General features: G+C 39.0%; 2 protein-coding genes across 7 annotated transcripts in view; one reads left to right on the top strand and one right to left on the bottom strand.

Annotated features, from left to right (window-relative positions):
• Positions 1-597: 597 nt before the first annotated feature.
• pign (phosphatidylinositol glycan anchor biosynthesis, class N) lies at positions 598-13,323 on the bottom strand. Of its 2 annotated transcripts, none has more exons than XM_042510364.1 (29): positions 13,046-13,323; positions 12,405-12,695; positions 12,091-12,212; positions 11,866-11,964; positions 11,501-11,607; positions 10,988-11,112; positions 10,743-10,873; positions 10,515-10,634; positions 10,218-10,258; positions 10,029-10,088; positions 9,764-9,856; positions 9,391-9,446; positions 8,931-9,009; positions 8,367-8,549; positions 8,113-8,252; positions 7,637-7,736; positions 7,390-7,482; positions 6,921-7,012; positions 6,285-6,390; positions 6,079-6,187; positions 4,931-5,033; positions 4,694-4,796; positions 4,116-4,202; positions 3,830-3,885; positions 3,342-3,417; positions 3,016-3,089; positions 2,517-2,559; positions 1,919-1,971; positions 598-1,741 (listed from the first exon to the last, which is right to left on the bottom strand). In XM_042510364.1, exons 2-29 carry the CDS (start codon positions 12,629-12,631, stop codon positions 1,618-1,620), a joined length of 2,802 nt encoding a protein of 933 aa, XP_042366298.1. In that variant the 5' UTR covers positions 12,632-12,695; positions 13,046-13,323; the 3' UTR covers positions 598-1,617. The 2 variants fall into 2 exon arrangements, with proteins under 2 accessions (XP_042366298.1, XP_042366299.1); XM_042510365.1 differs by having other exon boundaries at positions 12,405-12,656.
• Positions 13,324-13,755: 432 nt separating this feature from the next.
• relch (RAB11 binding and LisH domain, coiled-coil and HEAT repeat containing) overlaps positions 13,756-23,519 on the top strand; it is a 39,260-nt gene continuing 29,496 nt past the window's right edge. For all 5 annotated transcript variants that reach the window (XR_006106992.1, XM_042510246.1, XM_042510245.1 and 2 more), the window contains exons 1-2: positions 13,756-14,289; positions 22,769-22,858. Coding sequence is in view for 4 of the 5 variants with exons in the window: in XM_042510246.1 (XP_042366180.1) it covers positions 13,839-14,289; positions 22,769-22,858 (541 nt within the window). In the remaining variant the exon portion in view is untranslated. The remainder of the gene's footprint in view (positions 14,290-22,768; positions 22,859-23,519) is intronic.

Below are 23,519 nucleotides of genomic sequence, written 5' to 3'. Positions count from 1 at the left end.
ACCCTAACCCCAAAGCAAGGTGACACTGTTTTCTAAGAGGTTCCATGTTGTGAAAAGTCTGATCTTTTTTTTTTTTTTAATAAAGGAGGTAGCGGTGCTGTCTTAATGTTGTGAAAATGTAAAAACACACAATCCACAGACAAATGCAATGACAGAAAATGTCGTCCACTGGCCATCAGGGCTTCTGTGAAGTTACAATATAAAGGTCGAAAGTGCTGTTAAAGGGCTGTTACAGTAATTCCCCGTCTCCAGTGACAGTGTAAAGACAATGAGAGCACAGATGCGAAAAGATTTAGAAACGCTGACCAGTCAGAGCACACTGGCATTTTCGGGAGAGGTGGCTTACAGAGACAGGCGCTAAAACAAAGCACTTAAGGCAGACAGAAAGGTAATCAGTTTTTTTTCAAAGTAAAAGAACATAAACATTTTCTAGTAGAAACCTCAAAAATAGCATTATATGGGACCTTAAAGGTAGCAGTAGTTGTTTGGGAATGCAGTTTATATTAGAGTGAATGCCCTATGGGTTGATCTGTTGGGAAAACAATATCGCACATCAGAGCAACTTTATTCATTTATTTATTAAGACCATAGGCTTTTTGCAGTACATCTCAACATTCATATTTAATTTCTAAATGCAACCACAATCCTGGTGTTGGCCACTGGGTGCTTAAACTCTGCTTTGGGCTTAGGGGCTTTTTCAAGTGCACCTGGACTGCTCTCTTTTACTTTTCTAAGCCGAGCCCATGGCTACAGTTACCCTGACATACAATCACAGAGCACAGCTACTACACTGGCACCTAGTTTAATTCTGTTAATGGTTGCACAAAGTAAACCACACTGGTCCCTTTATGGATATTCCTGTTTCCATTCCACCCCTTTAGTTTTATTAGTAAAAACATAGTCACAGTATAGTAAAAATAACATACCTTTTACTTCTGAACAAAGACATGTTTTAGGCAGCTTCACAGGAAACTGTTACATATTTAAAGAGTTATCAAGTTACCCTTCTTTGGTGGATCATAAATCAGCACCTTTGGCAAAGGCATAATTTACGGTCAAATATTCAAGTGGCCTTTGTCAATTCATCAATGATTAATATAAAAACAATGATGTTGGAACAGCGACTGAGTACAAAAGAATACAGTGCAAACAGAACTGTGCAAAAGTCTTACACCACTCTGAAAAATGTCCTATCAAAACCTTGTATCTAAGCAGTGTTTGTTTTATGTGAATACAAGGATGCCAACAATTGTCAAGAAGAACTCAGTTTGTTTTTTTTACTGAGAACTGATCTTGACGTAATTATCTTCAGTAGACTGTTGTGTCATTTCTTAGTAAGACACGTGGTACATTTTTCAAATTGTTAAAGCATCTTACTAATGAGGACAATATGTTTATAGGAGGGAATTTCCAAAACTACAAAACAATTCAGTTATGTGGTGTGAGACTTTTGCACTGTACTATACAGTTTATTGAGTCCTAAAACAATATCCCATAACTTACATAAACACACTCCAGCTAATAAGGCAAACGCTAAATAAAAAGTATCTAATTTAAATACTAGACATTTGGTTTAACTATGTATGGATGCACTAGCACACACAAACACTTTTTTTTTTAGGGGAAGTGCATCTTGTGTCTTCTCCACAGGCTGAGTCTTTGTGAGGTGAGAACGTGTGTGACCAGACTGAGCAACATCAGAAAGATGGTCATCGACATCACTATCACATAGTGACTAATGCTGAAAGAGACACAGGAAAACATTGAACATGTTTATATGTACATGTACGCATCACAGTTAAAAGAAATGGCTGAAAGGAGGCACAATGAGGAAGGAGGGACAGTGTGTGTATATGAGTCAAGTTATTAATAAGTAATTCATTAAGACTAAGAACCGTGTATTTCCATGCTAACTTACCTTGTGCCAATGTCCAACCAGCTGCCATAGTCCTGCACAAGGAAGAAAAAGTGCTGAGGAGAGGAAGAGAGAGTTAAAAATTGATTTAGTGAGTTTTACATCTAGGTTGCTTAACAGGCAAAGACAAAAGAGAAAAAAAAAATATTAGAAAATAAAACACAGTGTAACGTTAAAGGGACAGTTCAACCCCAAATCAAAAATACATATTTTTCTCTTACCTGAAAGGCTATTTATCAATACAGTGGGTGTGATTCAGCACAAAGAAAATAGCTCTAACATAAAACTGCTCACAACAAGTTCTGTGAATTATCTTGAGGAACCAGGTCATGATTTCTGGAAAGAGACATTACTGCTGAGTTTTTCAAATCAGTTTTTTTGGCATGTTGAGCCCCACAAACTGAGCAGTATCTAGTTCCATGATATTCCAGAGAAGGCAGGCATCTCTATGACCGATATCTTCAACACTCAGCAGCTCACACCAAAAAAAATCTAGGTTGATAAATAGCACTACGGGTAAAAGGAAAAATGTTTTGATTTTGGGGTGAACTATCCCTTTAACTCAATATTCACCCCTTTTCAACCTTTCACACAGCCTTACCAGAGCCATCAAGTCAGAGATGACCAGGACGATCAGGAACAAACTGGAAAAGAGGAGACAAACCCAAAAAGGTAAGAAAGCATTACAAACAAGATCTTTCACATTAAAACATCCACAACACATATTTACTTCATGTACAGCGTAAACAGTAGACTGACACCCAATTCACACACAAGAAACCACTAAAAAGAAAGACTTACTATTTAGTTACTTTAGCTGACTTATGGCTTAAACTTCATGTATGATGCAAATTCAGTCTAAAAGGCAAATAGCTGTATCAAATTAAAAATTTTGCATAAAAGCTGAAATGCATTCTTGCGTTGGCTAGTGTCTGTGAGGCACCAAGAGTAGAGGTGGTTTACATACACTGGTTGACTACGCATTAGTCTTGCAATCACTGCACAACATCAGATCAGTAGTAAAGGCCTGTGAAGGAACTGATCCTACAGCAGATGAGTTGAGTGTTTTGCTTTTTTTGAAGGCTACTGCAAGGAGTTACCTTCTTGATGAAAGCTGTGTTGCAACTTGGATGGTCTCAAATGTACACATTACTATGATGAATGGAATGATAACCTGGAAAAGGAAGGCATTTAAGACTGAATGAAGAAGTTCCAGAGAAATATAATTACTTGAGAACGAGATTAAAAACTTAGTTAAGCACATTTCCCACACTGATGTAGCAGTAGATTAACACTTGTCACAATCGGCAAGACTAGTTCCCTTTTTTGGGAACCTAATTTGTTTAGCTGAAAGGAAGCTTGATGAGGGTAGTATGCAGATACACAGCATACACCATAAAAAAGAAAAATGTTTAAAATATGTTACCTTCCACATCATCAGCCCTCCCATGATGAAGGGGTTAAAGACAGTGAGGAAGCAGTAAACAGATGCTGGGTCAAAACTAGAAGAGAGAAGCAGAAGACATGACTACAGATGTCTTAAATAGTCATAGAGTAATTCGTCCACAGTGTAAATCTAGTATCTTAGGGATGCAGCTCCATTGTTATCTTTACAGTACCTAGTACAGTGTGGTGCAATTTAAGCCACCTCACATAAAGTACAAATGCATACAATACACAAGAGATTCCCTGGTCTAAATAATAATGCACAGACCGTATGGGGCTACTGTTTTTTTCACAGACAACTTCTTTCCTTCCTCTTTTCAAATGACGCACTGCTAATTATCAAAAAAGCACACATCATCAATCATCCTCATAGCAGACATTCACTTCACGCAGTGTGAACCATGCACAGCCACACACCACCCAAACACAACTTCCTCCCACTTTCCACACATACAATGACCTACATACCTGTTAATGGACGCTATGTTCCCTGTGCCGAAGAAAGCTGTTATTATAAAGAATACCTGAAGAAAATACCTAGTCAGGGAAAGACACGTGAAGCAATGGGAAACTAATCAGTTCATTATTTTTAATTTTACACTTCAAAAATCAAACCATTTTATCTTCACTTCTTTAAACGATAATCAGATTGGATGTAGTGTGGTCTGCTGACTCCACTGAGACAGAAGCACTATTTATAAATACACTTTGTTTGTACTTTAGCCAATGTCACAAATACTCTACAGAAGGATACAAAAAAATAAGATCTTCTGATGTCATCCAACTTCAGTTGTCGGATCTTGGTGATGTCGATATTTGCAGAGAAATCGATAGTGGAGAGCTGAAAGAAAACAGATGCACAAAAGCGTGCCCATACACCCATTCACACACATTCATAGACCCACCCGACACGATAATCAGTCAGCACTGAGACCTTATGTACATTATGTAGCACTTTATGTAAACCTACTTGTGTGATATCATGTGTTGGGATTTCCTTGTTTGTCTGATTAAGAAAACACCATTAAAGGAGTGAATAGTAGATAAATGTTAACTCCAGAACACTTAAGAGCAGATAAGAACAGGCTCCAGAATATATATATTTAGGCCTATATCAAGCAGTATATGTAGCAGTTGTTACTTAAGAAAAAAACTGCTCAGAGAAGTCAGTGCCTGAAAAGTAGTAGTAGCTGTTATGTATAATCTGTAGACGCAAACAGCAATAAATGGACACACAAATTACTGACTATTGAAATTTGCATGTCATTTTCTCATGCAGTTTACACTGCTCTACCAAATGTAATTTTGGAAAAGTACATCCAGTGGTTTTACCTCTTGTCTGCCAGAAACACCCTGAGCGAGCATAGCTTCCTGTTCAATGTTTATCCACACAAACATCAACCAAGATAGCACAGGGGGGAAGAGTGCCTCTGACCTGGGTGGGAGGAAACAGACACAGTAAAAATGTGATTATTTTGTAGCTTTGCTGTGATGATTAAACTGTGCATGATACATAATTTGACATGTCAGTGCTGCTGCATGATGTGTGTGTGTAATATCTTGTTTTACCCAGTGCTGAGCAGCAGGTATGTGGCTGTTAGAGAGAGGAATATGCTGAGGAGACGGTGGAAAAGGCGTGTGGTGCTCAACAATGGAACCAGCATAGAAGAAGCTGAGAAAAGACAAGGGACAGGTGAGGTGTGCTGCAGCTAGAGGGGCATGTAGTACAAGATCTGACATTTTAACCATGAATGAATGAAAACGTTTATTGCCGCAAGGGTGATTTGCATTGCACAAATGAGACTAAAAACAACATATAACATTTTAGACAATTTAAGTCAATTTAAGTCAAGTTCATACTTTCAAAATACAGGTCAATGACATGGGATATTATCAGGACTAAAACTAGAATTACCACCTTGCGGTTGTGTGCCTCCGTAAACCAGTCAAGTAATAGTTACATTCATGTCTGTGAAAACATGGGTGCTTCACAACATCCTTCCCTGGCGGCACAGAACATCTATACAATCAGCACAGTTTTAAGGTGAGCATCCAAGATTGCTGTCACCAATTTTGTATCTGACCAAATGTCTTCTCTTTTGTCCCTGAAATAGGATGTTTAATAATGGCCAGAAAAGTGTTTTTTGTAGAGCATTATGATGTCACAGTGAAGTTGATCTCTAACCTTTGTCATAATTAGCATATGAATTCCTGAATTATGGCCAAAAACATTTTTTGTGAAGTGTCAGTGACCTTTGATCACCAAGTTCTAGTCAGTTCATCCTTAACTCAAAGTGGATGTTCCTGCCAAATTTGAAGAAAATTCCCTATAGGTGTTCTTGTAATATCCCAGTCACGAGAATGCAACAGATGGGATCACAATAACTTTGACTTTTGACCACCAAATTCTAATCAGTTCTTCCTTGACTCAAAGTGGACATTTGTGCCAAATTTAAAGAAATCCCCTTAAGGCATTCTTAAGATATTTTGTTCACAAAAATGGAATAGACAGATGGATAACCTTCAAACATAATGCCTTCAGCCACAGCTATTTTTGGCACAGAGGAAAAAAGAAAAGAAAATAATTTGTCTTAAATATCTGGTCAGTGTTTTTAAATATAACCTTGATAATACAGAAATATGACTATAATCTCCCCCAGGAAATTCTAATGTAATGCCATGGAGAGATTACAAGTGCTCTCCTCACACCCACCTACCTAATGTGGTCCAGCTGATGATCTGATTAAAAAGTGGCAGGCCCTGTTTCTGTTGCAGGCTTGAGTGTGTGAGGGACGGCACGTACGCACACACAGCCACGTGAAACATCTGTTATGGAGTTTGACAGGTAATCATTTATTTTTAGCAAATGGAATGACACAATCAAACACACACACCTACACAAAGTGATGTGTACTGTAGTTACCTGGGTGACAAACTGCTGTCTGTCACTGAGGTGCAGTGGCGTTCTCTGTCGTGATGACCAGAGGTAACAGGCTGAAGTGAAGAGAGTGAGGAGACCTGCACAGGTTCTGAGCAACAATAATATCTTATTACCAACATGTTCATGACACACAGCTGTAGATATCCTATGCAGTTTGCTTGTTATAGAGAGAGTCCTGCTTAGATTATGTCTTCTATAGCTATGGATGAAGCTTTGTCAAGTCTCAGAAAACAACCTTAATGCTGTCATGAGGGTTACCTCGGCTTAATCTTCAAGGCTTTCTTTGATTATTTTAATCTCATGTAAAGCAATGTGATGCATAACCGTCCATTTCATAAAATGATTATTATATGAGTCTGTAAACTTGAATTTGCCTCATTTTGATATGCGTGTTTTGATAATGGAAAGGATATTGATTGCAGCCACATCGCCCATCTCTAAGTGATTTCTAGAAAACACATTTCAAAACTTTGTGATGATCTTTAAGATTTCCTTAGTACAGAGATAAAACCCATTTCGTTGTAACTGACTGAGCTTAATCTGGCTTTTGAGTTTTGCCATGGCAGGACACTGTGGTAAACTTTCTGATAAATGTAGGCAAATAGAGGAAATACTTACACCAGATGTATGTTGGGCTCTCTGCCCACAACTGGCATCAGGGGGAAAGCAGCCAAGCACAGGCAGCCCAGACACCAGCTCAACGCACGCAACTACACAGAGACACAGACAATGAGTTCATAGAGTTAGATACAATATGTGATCTTAAAATTTAACAGACTATGTGTTGCAAAATGACTGAGTGTAAAATGCATGCAAGAACTATACTTTGCAAAAATATATTTTTTTTGTAGAAAAACTATTAGTGTTAAATTATATGTATTTTATATATATATATACATATATAATTATATGTTTGTGAGCAGGAAATGTTGCTACTGTGTTTATGCTTCATGTGTAAGTAACTGTACTCTGTATTCCTAAACATGACACATCATTTTCCATGACCTTTACAGGTTAGGAAATATTCAAGTACCATGACCTTTCCCAGTGTACTGATTGCTGGAGCCATGATCTATCACGTGGTTACCTTGGCCTTGCCAAAAATACCCGCCAGGAAGGGCCAGAGGGAGAGGAAAGCCAAACCCACAGTCAGCATGGCACGATGGAAGAAACTCACCACCTGAGGGCAGCAGAGGTAAACTGTTATCCATGTTACTGAATAACCTCAAACTGCACACAATGGTCAGCTAAAGGCTGGTAACTAAAAATATGTCAGTGTCCTGAAGCGTAAATATGCCTCCAACTATACATTACAAGATATTAAAAACTCCTACCAGAAGCTCAATCCCAAATGCCACCAGCACAAAATAGCCCAAACATTTCCACAGAGGCAGAGAGGGAGCTGAGTGAATTAAATCTGTTAGAGTTCCAGACCTGAAATGGACCATTAATTAGATTATTTTTCCTGTGATAAAAGGGAGAAAACAATGGAAACTACAAAACCACACTTTCATTCATTTAAACACAAATGGTTACAGCATCACTTCAAAGGATCTAATTAACACCTCACTGCAGCTGTTCACCACCAGACATGCATAAACAAGTGTGTGTGAGGTAAATTAAATTCACTGAAAAACTGCCTTATTCATTGATCCTTGAGATTGCCATTGATGTGTTTTGATGGTGTTTGCTCTTTGAAAACAGCATAAAGAACTATACACATTAGTTTGACTAGATAGTATTGTATGTGTGCACATGTGATTGATGTCTCTATCCATTTTAAATACTCTTAAATATGCGTGTTACTCACTCTTTAAGAACAGAGTACCATATAGGCACAGGCAGCAGGCAGTAAATATAGTAGGTAATGGGGCTCCTTTGGATAAGCAGGAACACAGTGATCACCACTGCCACACACATACACAGCCTCGGCAGGGTATGGCCGGGAGTCTGCAGGACCAACAACAAAAATGTAATGTATTATCGATATATTCGAGCATCAATAACTTGTTTCGGTGAAAGGAATCCGTAGAGGCAGAGAAAGGTAGATTGTTGTGATCTGACCTGTTTGAGGACACTTGGGTTTCTGTTGAGACTGGCATGAGTCTTCAGTATAACTAGGACAACATATGAGGTCCAGCCTACAAATCCCAGCACCACACTGCAACCCAGGAAGAACCTGTCATAGGTGTGATAGTAGACCAGGCCATCCAGAGCATGGGATATCAGAGAGCGACACAGAGAGATCTGACAAGAGGTAGATGAGGGAAAAATGAAAGGGAACTCTTTAGCAAAAGCAAATATGTGTGTGGAAAGAAGATTAATCAGCAAGGAATTTAAAAAAAAGGAATAAAAAGGCATACATAGGTTTATTGATGTAGACAGCATTTACCACACCTAGCCTAGCAGGTTCCATGTGCGTCAGGAAGAAAGGAACTTTCTACTGCATCAGTTGAGTATTATACAACAACACTGGACACCACAGAATTCTCACACGTAGCTAAATGTTTTGTATGTGAACACCATGTTTCAACTCCAGCTTCATGTGTTTAAGTACATGACTTTATTTCACTTGCACAAGTGTTAATTTACGTACAAGCTGCAGACTATCCATTTCGAAATACTCACAGCATCATCATACTTTTCCAGCTGCATCAGTATTCTAGCCTTGTGGATGAATTCTGCTTGTTTTGACTCAGTCAGTAGTCTGGGAAAAAAGTGAGACAAAGCGATAAAGACAGAGTGTGTGAAATTGCATTTAAATATGGTCTGAAATTTTTTGACCAAATAGAGCATGCCTCGTTTGCTTTCATACTTACACAACCATGATAACATCAGCAATGCATTTGCCTGCCTTTTTTTACATAAGCCAGCAATAGAATACTTTTGCTACTTAGTTAATGTTCTTACAAAAAATATATGATAAGCCTTGCACACTTTGTATGTGACATGAATTACACATGATCCTTTGACAAAAAATGCTTTTTTTAAAAAAATGAACAAACAGCAAAGAAAAATTTGAAAAAGTCATACTTTTAATTCAGTAATTTATAGTTATTACAAAACATGAATATCTTATTGTGCTCACTGGTATGGGGTGAAGAGAAAAGGCAATGTTGTCTCCTTTTTCTGGGTCATTTTCACCTGTAAAAACATGTAAAGCTCAGTCACCATATAGATCCATAAAACAGAATTACTGTATTACAAGACGTGCAGGCTTACTACAACTCGAGTTAAAAATGACAGTGTTTAAATATAGAATTTTGAAATTATTGTTATAAATCACATGCACTTTTGAGATTCAGTAATACCAACATACTGTAGTGCAATTTCAAATTATAATACTGTCCTTTTTTTTTTATTTTTACCAATAATACTTGAAAAATTATTCAACAATGAAGTGATAAGTGATTGTTTAATGATCAGCATGTCAGTTATACCAACGTTTAATATTTTCATACCTTATACTGCTCTAGTACTTCAATAGCATTAGTGTACATGCTCTCTGCCTTGAACTGGTCACTGTTGTTAAGGTAGAGAAGCGGTAACACACCCTGGGGAGACACAAATACACATAAAGGTGAAGATGAAGATGTGTGGACATACAATAGAGTACTTTTAAAATCCATATGACAACTTTAAAAATAACCCTTAATACTTGTATACAACTTTTAAGATAAATTGACTAAATTATTTCCTTTGTCTGTAGTGTATCTCTGGACTTACGACAGAGTTAACAGGAAAGGGCACACCAATGAGAGAAGCCATCAGGGGTGCGATGTCTGCCTGCAAAAAACAATAGAAAATATTTCAATTTTCAACTCGCTGTTCTATCAGGTCAGTGCTACTGTTCATTTTATATTTTATTGTATTAATTGATGACAACACTTTTCTAAAATGTGGCATGGGACTTACCTGATTGACGTCAACTCTACGAAGGTGCTCCAGTTTCCAATCTGAGAGAAGCAGAAGGGAAGAAAATCAGGACAACAATATAGACTTTTATACATAGCCAATAGTGTAAATAAATATTAATATTTATACTACAAAAAAACCCAAAAAAAAACAGAATGTCACTCTGCCTAAAAGTATATATATTTTAAATAATCTTAGGTGCTTGTAAGAGAACATGGTTCCTAAACTGAAGCTGAAAAAATCAGCTTGAGAAACATTAAAGCATGCAGCTGTGAACACAGTACATGAGTTTAGCACCTTGTAGGTAGCCATCGTTGTATGGTTGGGGTTCAGTGACTTTATGTGCATTATGAACTCCCGCTCCCCACACCACTAAAGGGGTGAGTGTCTCAGAGGGATGGCCTGCACCGTGTGAACCTGGAGACACAACATATGATATACAAGACTCCAAACCATGAATTTATATTCTGAAGAACAGATTTTATTTCATTTTTTTAATTGCACATCTACACAAACAAGTCTTACCCCAATTTGTCATGCCATGATCAGAGGTGAACACATAGGCCGTTCTGCCATCATGACCAAAGAAGTCCTCTACCATAGACACCAGCTCAGCCACACCGGTGTCTACTAGAACAATATTGTCCAGATACTCTCTAGAAAAATACACAATAAAGATACCACAACTTAGGTGATTGATGCTTTGTTCATTAAATTTTAAGTGGAGTGTGATCAAAATAACAAGAAATCTTGATAAGATGTCTCTTTACTGTGACATTGGTCTGTGAGCATGTCCGTTTGTGTCGATGCCCAGCAGATGCAGGAAGAAGACATTCTTATCCTCAAGCAGACTGTCCCTCAGAGTGGAGTTGGACTTTGCTGACTGGAAGAATGACTAGTGCAGAAACGAAACAAAAAGCATAATTGGATTCATTCAAAATAGCTATGGGCAAATCCTCGCTCATAGTATCAGGGGAGTCTGGCGCTTAACATTGACCACTATTTTCCATTAAGGCTTGTGGCAGCTGTACTAAAATCTCTTGTAATGCCTCCACATGGCTTCACATTTTTTGACTTTAAAATGCATTATCTGTCCATATATGACATCAACAAATCATTGTAATAAAAACAACCTGCGATCTTTGTTGCAGTAGGTGACAATAAATATTAATATCACTACACAAACAAAAAAATCCTTCTACCATTTTATACTTAATCAGTAGATTTTATCAACAGCTTAATCACACCATGCATTGTTATCATTAGTACTTTCACTACCATACTTTGACTTGAGTGAACACCCAGCGGTCCAGCCTGGAGGCATCTGTGGAGGCAAAGTCCTCCTCCTGCGCTGGGTATGTGTGAGTATATACATGGTCTCCACTGGCACCTGGAAGAACCACAGCATGAATTAAACTTTATTACAAGGAATTAATTTTTTTCTAAAACAATCAAATAATGTAGGCATTAATGGGGAATAAAAGAAAAAACTGCTGGAATAAAAGAAACTGACAAGTAACTTAGTTCAGTTACTAAGCTTAAAGTTCAGATTTTTGATTCAGTCTTTATCTGTCACCATTTGCTTTTATATTGATTGGGCTAGTAGATGTGATTGTGTGTGTGTGTGTGTGTGTGTGTGCTTGTTTACCTTTAGCAAACATTGGCAGAATATCAGGGCTGCCCCAGCACCAGGTGTGTCTGGTCTCATTAAACACTGAGTCAAACTCTACAGGATTTTCCTTCCAACCTGAAAACACAAAAAAATAGTTGCACTCGCATTCACAAACAGACACAACAGTAATCACTAACACATACACAAGTACATAAGTGCCAAAAACTCTCTGTAAATAATATTTCACATAGCCTTACCTACCTTTAGCAACAGCACTGACATCCTCATAGAAGCCAGCGATGAGAGCAACATGGCCGGGACGAGACTCGGTAGGGACACGAGTGTGTGACACACCCCAGGTACCCCTCTCCTCCATCACACTCCTGATATAGGGAAACACACAGATGTGCACACACAAGCACCAGTTAATCAGAAGTTGTAAAGTATAAAACAAAAGATCCAGAATAATCATCACGCACACATAAAAAAAGCTTATTGCAGATACATTGGACTTACTAATACATGCACAATAACACACCACAATAAAGCTCACTACTCTGTTTCAGTTTCCCAACCTCAGGAATGGGGCTCTGGATGAGCCGTTGGGAAGGAGTGTGAAGAGACTATCTGCTCTGAGACCATCGGCCACCACTAACACCAGTCTGGAGGCAGGAGGTGCCAGAGGTGTGGCCTGCGGTGTCATGCCATGGACCAGGGGTGAGGTGAAGTAGATGTCAAAGATAGAGACGAAGAAGACTACATGGACTGTCAGTCCAACAAGGAAGAAGGTGATCATCCTCATTTTGCGTGTCAACACCAAGCTGGATCTGCAGAGCAATCGGGGGAATGGAGATGGAGGAAGGAAGCTTAAATGTGTTTGGTGGAAGAAGGTGAGAAGAAGAGAAAGAAATTAATGAACATAAAGTTATACAATTAAGGATGTAGAGGTTAATTCAAATTGAGAAGAAGGCACTAGAAAGGTTCACTATAATATTGACTAGTTAAGCCATAACGTCTGCCATGTAAAAGACTATTCAAGGGCAGGGGTAATCCCCTTGTCACCATATGTCATTAGTCATGGTGCAGAAATAATGACTTTACTAGTTAGTTCAGTAAATTTCAGTGGTAAGTTACCATCACCACTCAGTAAACGGTATTTACAAGAGAGTATCTCAGAAAAGCACTTGCATCTTTAGGCAACGCAAACAGGTATTACCTGTGTGTAACGTCGGTGCAATCTGCCCATAAAAACGGGGGACGCTGTATCGTTGATGAATGAATGGGAAAGCAGAACTATCTGCAATCATTTCGCCCTTTCCACAGATTTAGATCCATTTGATCTTCGTAGATGACCAACTATATATCCACAGGATCCACCAGATTAAGGTTTTCTTTTACGAAACAAGATCAACGTAACCTTTAAGTGTGTCCTTTTACAAAACCAACTGTCCCTCTTTCTACACTAAGAAGATTAGCACAAGAAATTCAGGCACCATGAGCACCCACTTCCTTGTTGTGACTTGACGTTTTACGGTGACGCGTTTTCTTTGCAGCGGAATTGTGGGTACTGTAGTTTAAATCTTTTTTTTCCGAAGCGGGCTTTATTTGGGATTTTCTGAAAAGCCCTTTTATAAAATAAATGCAAAGGGTTTTATTATTTAGCTATTTGTGTCACGGTGTAGTTTCACTGGAAGTTATTTTCATTGCTTGTTCCTTGTTGATAACACTTTAACTAGCACAGGCACTGGCACAGGCTATCAGCTGTCAATAATATGCCCTGCCCAGTTTTCCTTTCAGTCTGGCCATTAGCCAATCATCATCCACTATTCCCTGAAAGAGGCGGGCTTTGGGTTTTAAACGTTTCTCCCATTTGACCAATCACAGCTTCGCATTTTTACCCCTTGTCAGAGCCACCTACCAAACCAGAGCTAGCTTAATATCCATTCAGGAAGAAGCGGTTCTGATTAGCTTAGCTAGCATAGGTTGCTACAAATCTTTATAGTGCAAAAATGGCGTCGGTCAACCCGTTTAATCTCAGTGATTCCGAGGAAGAGGCTGAACGGCGCCCCAATGAAACAGTTGACACAGAGAGAAGCCCGAGTGACGGGGCACCAGGGCCGCCGCCAGGTAACCCTTTCTCACCGCCTGCGGACACCGAGCCTCCGACGCTTCTGCTGTCTAGCAACCGGACGAGCCCCAGCGGTGAGGGCTCGGGCTCGGTCGCGGCCACCTCGGCGATGGCAGGCACCGCCGAGACGCGAATATCTGTGGATAGTATCGCTGCTCAGCTATTACGGGACCAATACATCCTCACGGCCCTGGAGTTTCACACAGAACTGTTGGAAGCAGGCAGAGAGCTTCCGAGGCTGAGGGATTATTTCTCAAACCCGGGCAACTTCGAGCGACAGAGCGGCACTCCGCCTGCCAAGGACCAGGTACTCGGACCTGGAGGACCATTGAGTAAGTAACGTTATCTGCTCACAGGGCTAGTCACGTAGCTGTCAGCTCAGTTGGCTTTGTCTTTAATGCTGCATTACACAGAGTTAGCTTACTGGCTAGCTAACGTTAGCCTAAAACACTGGATGTGGAAGCCAATCGATCATGAGATAATGTTATCCGCTGCACCTCCCCCCCCCCCCCGGCTTATGGCCCGCAGCAAGCAAGCGGCTTTCGGTCAACTGTGCTGGCAAGACTACATCATCATGGACATCGGATGCTGTAGAACACCGTTTAGCTGGATGAGATGGGAGAGTGACACTGACAGGCCCATAAAAATCACCCTAATGTAAATGAGCCCTGCAGGGAAATACACCACTTTTTCTTAGGCCAGAGAAAGGTCAGAGGTCAGCTACAGGACAGGAAAAAGGCAAGACAAGAGGTGGAGGCTTGCACATGTTGCTTTTGCTTTGACAAACTGAATTGTTAGTTGGAATTTAATGCCTAGATAAATAGTATATGGCAGGATATTTTCCTTCCTGAATTTAGTTTGAACCTATATCTTCTTGACACAGTAGTTTAAGTTTATTTACATCCATACTCACAGTAAACAACTGAATAAATGCAGAATTTACAATGAAAGTATTAAAAAGAAATTTACATAATAAAAAAGTATCTGTGTATATGTATAATATATGCCAGTAAATACCAATATCAATATATCCATTCATTTTCCCCACTTAATTTTAGCTATCATCATGTCTTTTCTGTTGTTGAATCAACATCATATTAAGCATATTCTTATCGTGGTGGCCCCCCAGCAGATAAAGATATAAAACATAGTGCTTTTCAGTGTATATAATATTCATTAATTGGACAAAATCTGAAAAATACTTCAATTTGTTCATTTATACATGCTTACTTTGTAAATAAAAAATAAATATTGGTTTTTGGTAAAGGCAGAAATCAGCATGTATGCTGATTCAAATATTTCATTTTAAAGCCAATATCTGCCGATGCCGTGCCAGTATTATCCTGAATCCCTGTTTAAGTTTTATGTCAAAACTCTACACCTACACATTTATACTCATGCACACCGTTCCTTATACACTCTCATACTACCAAGCATACAAGCACTTGTTGTTAAAGCAGTCTCTACACATTGACAACATAAACACTAAACTTAAACACAAAAAGCGATAAAACCGTACTGTAATACATGTCACTAGAGAATAGCTGCTGAATCATCTTTCCAAATGTCATGCATAAATATAATGTTATTATATAGTGGTTTTGTTGCTTTGTATCAGTTGTTTCTAATAGACCAGGGAGATAAATATTAGTTTGGTTTATTGGTCAAGGGTGTATATCTGTAGCATTCTCATCCACTTACAGGACTTCTGCATGGGAATAACCTGAAGCATTATATGGTGAAACGGCTGGACAAATAAACATGCCATGCAAATTGTAACCATGGTGACAGCCAAAGCCACAAAGACATAAAGCCCACTACAGAGCAGCAGGAGTAGTATTACCATAAACATTTGCTTAACTGTATGGCAAAGCACAAGAGCTTGGCATTGAAAGGAATGTGAGCGACAAAACCATTTATTGTGGCCACATTGCACTGGAGCAAATCTATTCACTTAACATAGACCTATAAGGCCCCACAATACTCTCTGTGGTCTAAAAGAAGCAAAGTGGCTACATTCAAAGAAAGCTAGAGAGGTTAAAACACCATGGGGATATTTTGACTTCAAGAGAAGATTGAGCTTCTGAAAGCCTTCTAAAAGAGTATGAACTGTAACTGCAACTTGAAAGTCATAATTTGCATCATAAAATGTACTTGTCTGCGCATTTTTTTTTAAAAATTAGATCATCTTAATGACTCTTAGGTTTTAGTAGAAATTACTCCGCTTGTTATATTCGCCTGCAGTGTTTGGATCTGTCTTGCAAAAGTATATGTGTCTTTGATCCAGGAGAGAAAGGAGAAAGAACAACGTCAGTGACCCATATGGATGGGTTCACACCCACCATATCTTTTAAACAATCAGGAGACCCACAAGCAGGAAACACTATAGGCTGTAAATTAAATTTACTTAAACCTACATCCCTTGTTCAGTGCTCTCATTTAACACAAATGAACAAAAAGAGAGTCTTTCTCCCTTTGCCTGCTACTAAAATAGGTATTTTGTATTTATTTACGCTATTCATTTTCCGTGAAAGCAGATGTTCTTTGCATCTTGCCAATAATCTAAGTTTAATATCACACCAGTGGATGTGATTTGCCACTTGGACTATAGTGTCAAACTAGCAAAACAAATACTGCTTTCCATATCTGCTAAATTTGGCTGTACTGCATGCGATCAGAATCAAGGCAGGGTGAATTGGAAGTGTTGTATTTACTGTCACAATTTTTAGGAGATGTGCAGGGTAATTTTGGTCATTCATTCGAGGATTTCCTCCTCCTTAATTTCAGGATTCAAATCAGCGTTTTAGCTTCCGATTGGTATCTCTTTTATTTTAAGGCTACATTTCGATCTGCGATGTAGATGCCTTCCTTTCCGTTTGCAAATCCTCCATAGTGTCTTACATTTATCATGACAGCAACATTGGAATTGTAATTTTTACCTTTTTGGTTCAGGCTGAGCAACAAGGCCAGATGATGAATTTTCATTGTATAAACATTTGGCAGTTCTCCAGCTGAGGGAACCACAGCATATAAATAAATGCCAAAGAAAGAGGATAAGGTTTATATAACCAGAAGATGTATTTTTCCTCATTTGGATGCAGGAGCAATGGACAATAGTGTCTCAGGAGACTGTTGTATAGTCTTGAGTGGGTATTGCAACTGGCCTGAGGTTAGCTTTAGCAGATACCAGATGGCAGCCAGGCAGATTCACTGCAACCCTTGCCTGTCAGAATAAACCCCACCCTGCAGGATTAAATATTTGTGTAGACTGACTCTTGACTTGATTTTGAGACCACATCAACAATCACCTTTGAGCTGTGTGTGTTGGTTGCAAAGGTCTGGTGGCTTTATTATTATCAAACCCCCAAAAGGTTTGGAGCATTGTAACAGAATAAATGTTTTATGATGGTGTCTTCGAAATGCATGACAGGTCTTGACAGCACCCCTGTTGAGAAACTGGCAGGAAAGTGAAAAAGAAACAGTGCTCTCAGTCTTAGTAGCTATTGATGAGAGCAAAGTTTTCTAAGAATATGAAGTCCTGGATTGCTGATAAGTCAAATTCATGGAAAAATGAAGCGGCTAATGGATGCTGATGGCAGAGAAAGTGATGGACTGAAGACAATGTCACTTCTCTTTCCTGCACAGTCTGGCAGCAAAGACTTCATGTGATCACTGGAATGATCTTCTTCCTCGTGTTTGAGGGATAGAGGACAGAGTTAGTTATTGTTGAGGAGGGAAGGATACAGATTGAATGTCCTCTGTTGTGGATAAATCAGCAAGATGTTTTATAAGCCTATTACCTATATGAGTTTTGAAACAGTTGTGACATTGTCAATGTCCTGTTTTTGAATGTGTGATTTCAGGGTCCCTGCAGATCCTTAAAAAGTCTTGATTTTGGTCAATGGCCTGCCAATTTTTAATTAATTAATCGATCTAAAAATAAGACTTAATTAGTATTAGCTTGACTTAAATTCATTTCTCAAAAGTCTTGAAAGTGCCTAGACATGGGAAGTAGGATTTTTTAAAATCTTTGTTTCTAACATTGCATTGTAAAATCTCTAAATAATCTGTAATTTTTAATTTATTTTTTGGTTAGATGATTTGATAAATTTATTTTCTTGCAACATGCATGATTGAGAAACACAAAATCGTCCAGAAAACAGGTCAGAAATGCCAGATATTTCCCAGTTCTTTTGGTAAACCAAATAGATGCCTTAATGGCAACATAATATGTTCATTGATGTCCATGAGTCTCACTCTTAAAAGAGTTGTTTTTCCAACATTTGATAACCTAACTTTTTCACTGGACTCAAAAGAAGTCATGCTCCATTTTTGAATAAATATATAGCCAAAATAAAATTGTCCTTCTACAATTTTATTTATTAGAAAATTAGCCTTAAACTTAATTTTTCGTGGCATTAAAAAGGTCTTTAAAAGTCTTAAATCTACCTTAAGCCTTAAGCTGTAGGAACCCTGGATTCATAAGGTTTGCACACCCTGCAAAGGAAAAAGAACTGTAATTTTAATGAACTGAATAATATGAATACATTTGGCCTGCAGTATGTTATTCCTTCAGAAGGCGTTGAAAGGATGCATAGTGTTTTGTATGATCGTATGGCATGACATGATAACCACACAGATAGCAGTTTAGCTAGTCAAAAGCATTATGCGAGAACTGATACATAATTGGAGTGTGAAGATAGTTTGCTTGGCTGGTTTATGCTTAGCCTATTTATTTTTTTTAGCTATAATAAACAGTGCTAATAGTTCAGGTGTTTGGTAAGGGTTCAGATTCTCCTGATAGTCTGAAAGCATCGAAAGTAACAACCAGTGAGCTGTAAGCAGTTGATTGCAGCGAGCATGTGTATGGATAATGAATGTGTTACAAGCAGCATCATATCCGCAGCTGTTGCTCTAAGCCACATGGCAGAGCAAGACATCTCTCACCACCTTGCTAATTTGCAGCAAGGAGGCATGAATGACTCTCTTTCCAACCCTCCCTGCCTAGTCAGGTCATTATTTGCTCATATGATGCAAGGAGCTTTTGAACTAGCATGCAAGTCACTTAAATTGCCATGCACAAGTTGACGGTAAGCTGCCACATTTAAAAAGATGGTGTGGTTTGCCACATAAGACATAATACCAGAAAGTGGCTGTTTAATCTCAGGATATGGATCTGAAAGATAATTTGTAGTTGTAGGCACATCTGCAACTTCAAATAGGTAAAATAGTAGCTGCACATGACAAGTTGGTCAGGTTTTTTGTAACTGCTTTATGTGCTCTCCTGTTACAAATCTGTGATGCTGGCTCCATGGCAATCCAGGTCAACCACCCACCATTGTCAACCTTTTAAAACAATCCTGTATACCTTTCCTTTTACTTGGAACCACTGCTTGGCCCACAGCTGACATGAACTCTTTCTTTCCTCGTGTTTTCTCACTTCATACAATCACTCCATCCTTTTCTATGTCTGGGGCAGGGAGCTGCTATTGTGTAAGAAGGAAAATCATGACAGGAGTTTATTGTTTGGTACCTGTTTGCATTTGTGAATTAGTGCAGCATACTAAATATTTTAGTGTGTAGTCACACCACTTTATCACCCATTACTTACATGCATGGAATTCACATTTGTAAATAGTCTGGTGTTAAATTAGAACCATGTTCCAGGTGACAGTCAGTTTATACACAGGCGTATTCACTGTTACATTTCATTGAGTATGTTTTCATAATTTTAATACTGTGAGACAAATGTTGGCACGGGTTTGTGTGTCTGCCTGAGCGTCCTTTATAATTTGCTCACCATCATGTCATCCCATTTATATTTTTGAAAGAGCTAGCAGTCCTGCCAAAAAATCGTTCCCATTCAAAGACCTTGTTGGCTACTGCCTGACTATCCATTTTCTCTTGTCTCCTTGTCTGTATTTGTATCAGCTCTTTCCTTTTTGTTCTTGGACTACACTCTTGCTCTTTTCCTGTCTCCAATTTATCTCCTTTGTTTTTATACTGAGAAAAAGAGTTCTCCATCATTTTTATCTTTCTTCATCCTTTTCTCTAAGATGTCATTGGCCTCCAAATACTTTTTGTATGATTAGTATTTTCAGTACAAACTGCCAGAGGGATAAAGAGGTTTCCTTCATTCAGTGTATAAAGACTCATTTGTAGCGTGTGATTGAATGTGAGATGGTGACACTCATGTACCCTAGAGCATGGAGAGAGACTGTGCATGGATTTGTGTGTGTATATGTGTGTGTGGCACAAGCTCCCTGGCAGGAGTGCACGGGAGAGGTGACAGTCTGAAGTGTCAGATCTATCACAGTCCAGACAATACGTGCCACAGGCACAGAACTAAAAGGTCAGCCAGGAAGAAATACTCGCTTTTTTGCAAATTAGGCACACACACAAAAGACATCTGTGCATGCTCCAGCACATTGTGGAATTACAGGTTTTTCCCTCAATCACACACACATATGCATACAAACACTCTGTTATCCCCTGAATCACCAAATAGCTGTCAACCCATTACAGCAAACATCCTCTCACATTATCAGGAACTAAGAACAGTTGGAAGCATTCACCACAGGAAAAGAGGTTAGCCTGATGTCAGCAAAGTAGAAGAATACTCACTCATACACAATGTTATGCTCACAGCAAATTCAGAAACACTCTCACTGTACAGTCACACGACTGAGAGTGTGTGTGCTTTGTGAGGCTGCGTGGTCATACATTTGAACATGTGACACGCACATGCAACCACACTAACCATAGGCATCTACTTCATATGCCCTCATCCCCAAAATTAAGGTTGTTGAAGGGAAACTGATATTTTCGCAGCAGGATCCTGTTTTCCTATGTGTTTGTGTCTAAGTGACTAATAGAAACAACATTTTTTAAATCGGTCCTGTATTTAAAACAGGCTGCAATGTGTTCCCTATGGGCAATTGTGCACCTTCAATTTATGCCCTTTAAAAGTGCTTGTTTTTTCCACACACATTAAGATTGTTACAATGGGTATGACAACATTATGGAAAGGACCACACGGAAAAATTAAATGGGTTTTTTTTGTTGTGTTTTTTTCATAGTTGTTTTTTTTTTAACCTTGCTTGATACAGTCTTTTTGTTAGTGTATGTAACCAAGTCTCTCTCAAGAAGAATTCTTGTTCTGAAATCTTATGAACTTTTCCACATTGTCGAAATCAGCTAAATATTCTGCCAAGACACTGAAAATCTTTTTGGTAACACCAAGCTACGCCTTCTGTACTCCCTAGACAACACACTCTTCCTATAGACCTCCTCTCTCCATCTCTTGCTGTTGTTTCCACCGTTGTCTTCCTGCAACAAGTCACTTCTTGGTAGAGTTTAAAGCAAGACTACTCCTTGAAAGAGACTTGGGGTCACAATGACAAACAGGCCAGCGAGAGGTACCTTATCTGTAGAGTCCTTTCCATCATGTTGTTAGACACTTCTAATAACAACCTCAGCTTGTCAATGACAAACACTTTTAATGGATCCAAATTCATGGTGCATAGTTGCCTGTAGGAAATACATTGCAGCTTGTTTTGCTTTTTGCTGCTGCGGTCTCCTTCGAGTGTAGAACAATTTCAAAAAATGTTGTCTCCACCAGTTACTGAGACGCAAAACATGGGAAATTAGTGTTTGAAAATACTGACATTTTCCTTTAACATCTAGTTTTATAAAATAAAAAAACATTTCTTGTCAAGCATTGCACACAGGCACACACAGTGATTTTCCTTTAACATCATCCCTTCCTCTAACTACCAAAGCAACATTCTTTTACCCCATTTTGAAAGGTCTTGGTCATTTAAATAATATCAAGTAATAATCTACTCTGAGGACACTCTCAGAAAAGACAGGAACATTGACAGTGTAAGTTTGCAAGGCAAACATGAATAAATGTCAAGCCTAGAAAATGGAGGTCACTAATGGGTGTCAGCTAATTGAGAAAGACCTAGTGGTTCCTTTTTATACTTTTTTTTTCTTTTATGTGGCCTAAAAGCCAAAGGTCTCATCCTGCAGTGTGTGTTTTTACTCGAGTTTAAATGCCAAATCAAAGTATCCACTTCTACACCAAAAAATGATTCTCAGCTTCATTATTCACTAAGGCACAGCGAACACGCCGTGGTTATAAAGGTAGTCTGCATGCCACATTTGGCTTGACCTTCCACTGTATCTTGATATCAGAGAACAAATAGTCCAATCATGCACTTGTATTGAGGTGGAGGAAAACTAACACCATAGGCTAAGCTACTGGGTCAGCATACCTCGGTGAAATAGGAGCACAAGTATGCTAATGTATCAGCTTTATCTGTTTTTTCTTTTGACTGAGCACTTATTGCTTCTCAACTCAGATGTAAGGTTGTTGGTTGGAGGTGTTGGTTTGGAAACAGGCATTTCCATTAACTGAAAAGTTAACATTTTATGATTGATCTGTTTTCCCACATGTGCTGTGACTCATGTTTCTTGGCTAAAATATAACCTTCCCACATAATTTTTAAAGGTCTCTGCTTTTAGCTGAATTTAATGAAGTTTCCATCTGTTTTGTAGAAGTGTGGCCTGTTGGTTAGTCATCCTCATCCAACTCATCCATCCCAGTGTCAGCTTACTTCCAGCCTGGTTAAGAGTGCAAAGTACTATATATCCACCGCAGTGTGGCTACTGTTGTGTAGCTGACCCCGTCGGTTTCTCCAGGATCAGTGCATTGTCACATTTTTAGTCTCCGTGACCTGCTTGATAATGGACTCATCAAGCGTGTATTTGACTGACTGTTGTCTCTGTCTCTGTTTCTCTGTTCAGATCGAGCAGGCAGCATCAGCACCTTGGACTCTCTGGACTTTGCCCGTTACTCAGATGACGGCAACCGAGAGTCGGACGAGCGGGTGGCAGGTAAGATGAACCGTACAGTCAGGGCTTGAAGCAAGAGACCCGGTGTACCACAGTGAAATAAAAAAATCAGCAGAATAGGCAGGCAGAGAATGGGAGGGTGGCACTGAAACAAAGAGAATAACACCTGACAGCTGCATCAAAGACTGTATAATGGTGATAATGGTGATGACAGCCATCACAAAATTGAAATCTATAGTTATTCTGATGTTGCCACATTGGCACTGCCTTAGCTGCTTTGGTAGTCATGGAAAAATGATGAACGTAGTTTTTAACGCATTTGATCACAGAATCCACACGAAGCAATTGTGTTGTTGTGTTTTCTCACTTACGTTTTGTTGCAATAGAGTTTATAAACCAGCCAGGTGGAACTAACTAAAAGAATTACAAAAATAATGGATGGTTGTCAGCATGTTCCACTTCTAACATGCTGTATATTTCTTTGTTTAACTTGATAGAGGTGTTCAAGCCTCCTCCCATCCACTCTCACACTATTGAGTCAGTCTGTGGTATTTTTGGTACAGAACCTGTCTCAGCATTGTTTGAAATCACACCCTCTTCCCCCCTGTGGCTCTGTCGTGACTCACTCATTAGATAGTTTTAGCCAAATACATTAGCAGTTGAGTCTGACACTGATGGCGCCTCATCACAGAACGCTGCCTTT

The sequence above is a fragment of the Plectropomus leopardus genome, chromosome 21, assembly GCF_008729295.1.
Source record: "Plectropomus leopardus isolate mb chromosome 21, YSFRI_Pleo_2.0, whole genome shotgun sequence".
In the NCBI taxonomy this organism is placed as follows: Eukaryota; Metazoa; Chordata; class Actinopteri; order Perciformes; family Serranidae; genus Plectropomus; species Plectropomus leopardus.
Note: the sequence above shows the minus strand (reverse complement) of the source record. Positions and strands in the feature narration are given on the sequence as shown.

Bases quoted from the DNA above. Each gene is read 5' to 3' on its own strand.
- pign (XM_042510364.1), bottom strand. From the start codon at position 12,631: ATGAGGATGATCACCTTCTTCCTTGTTGGACTGACAGTCCATGTAGTC. The intron at 6,391-6,920 runs GTAAGTATTTCC...ATTGTTGCTCAG, and splicing joins GAGCCCAACATACATCTGGT to AACCTGTGCAGGTCTCCTCA. The intron at 3,418-3,829 runs GTATGTAGGTCA...TCTCTCTTCTAG, and splicing joins AACATAGCGTCCATTAACAG to TTTTGACCCAGCATCTGTTT.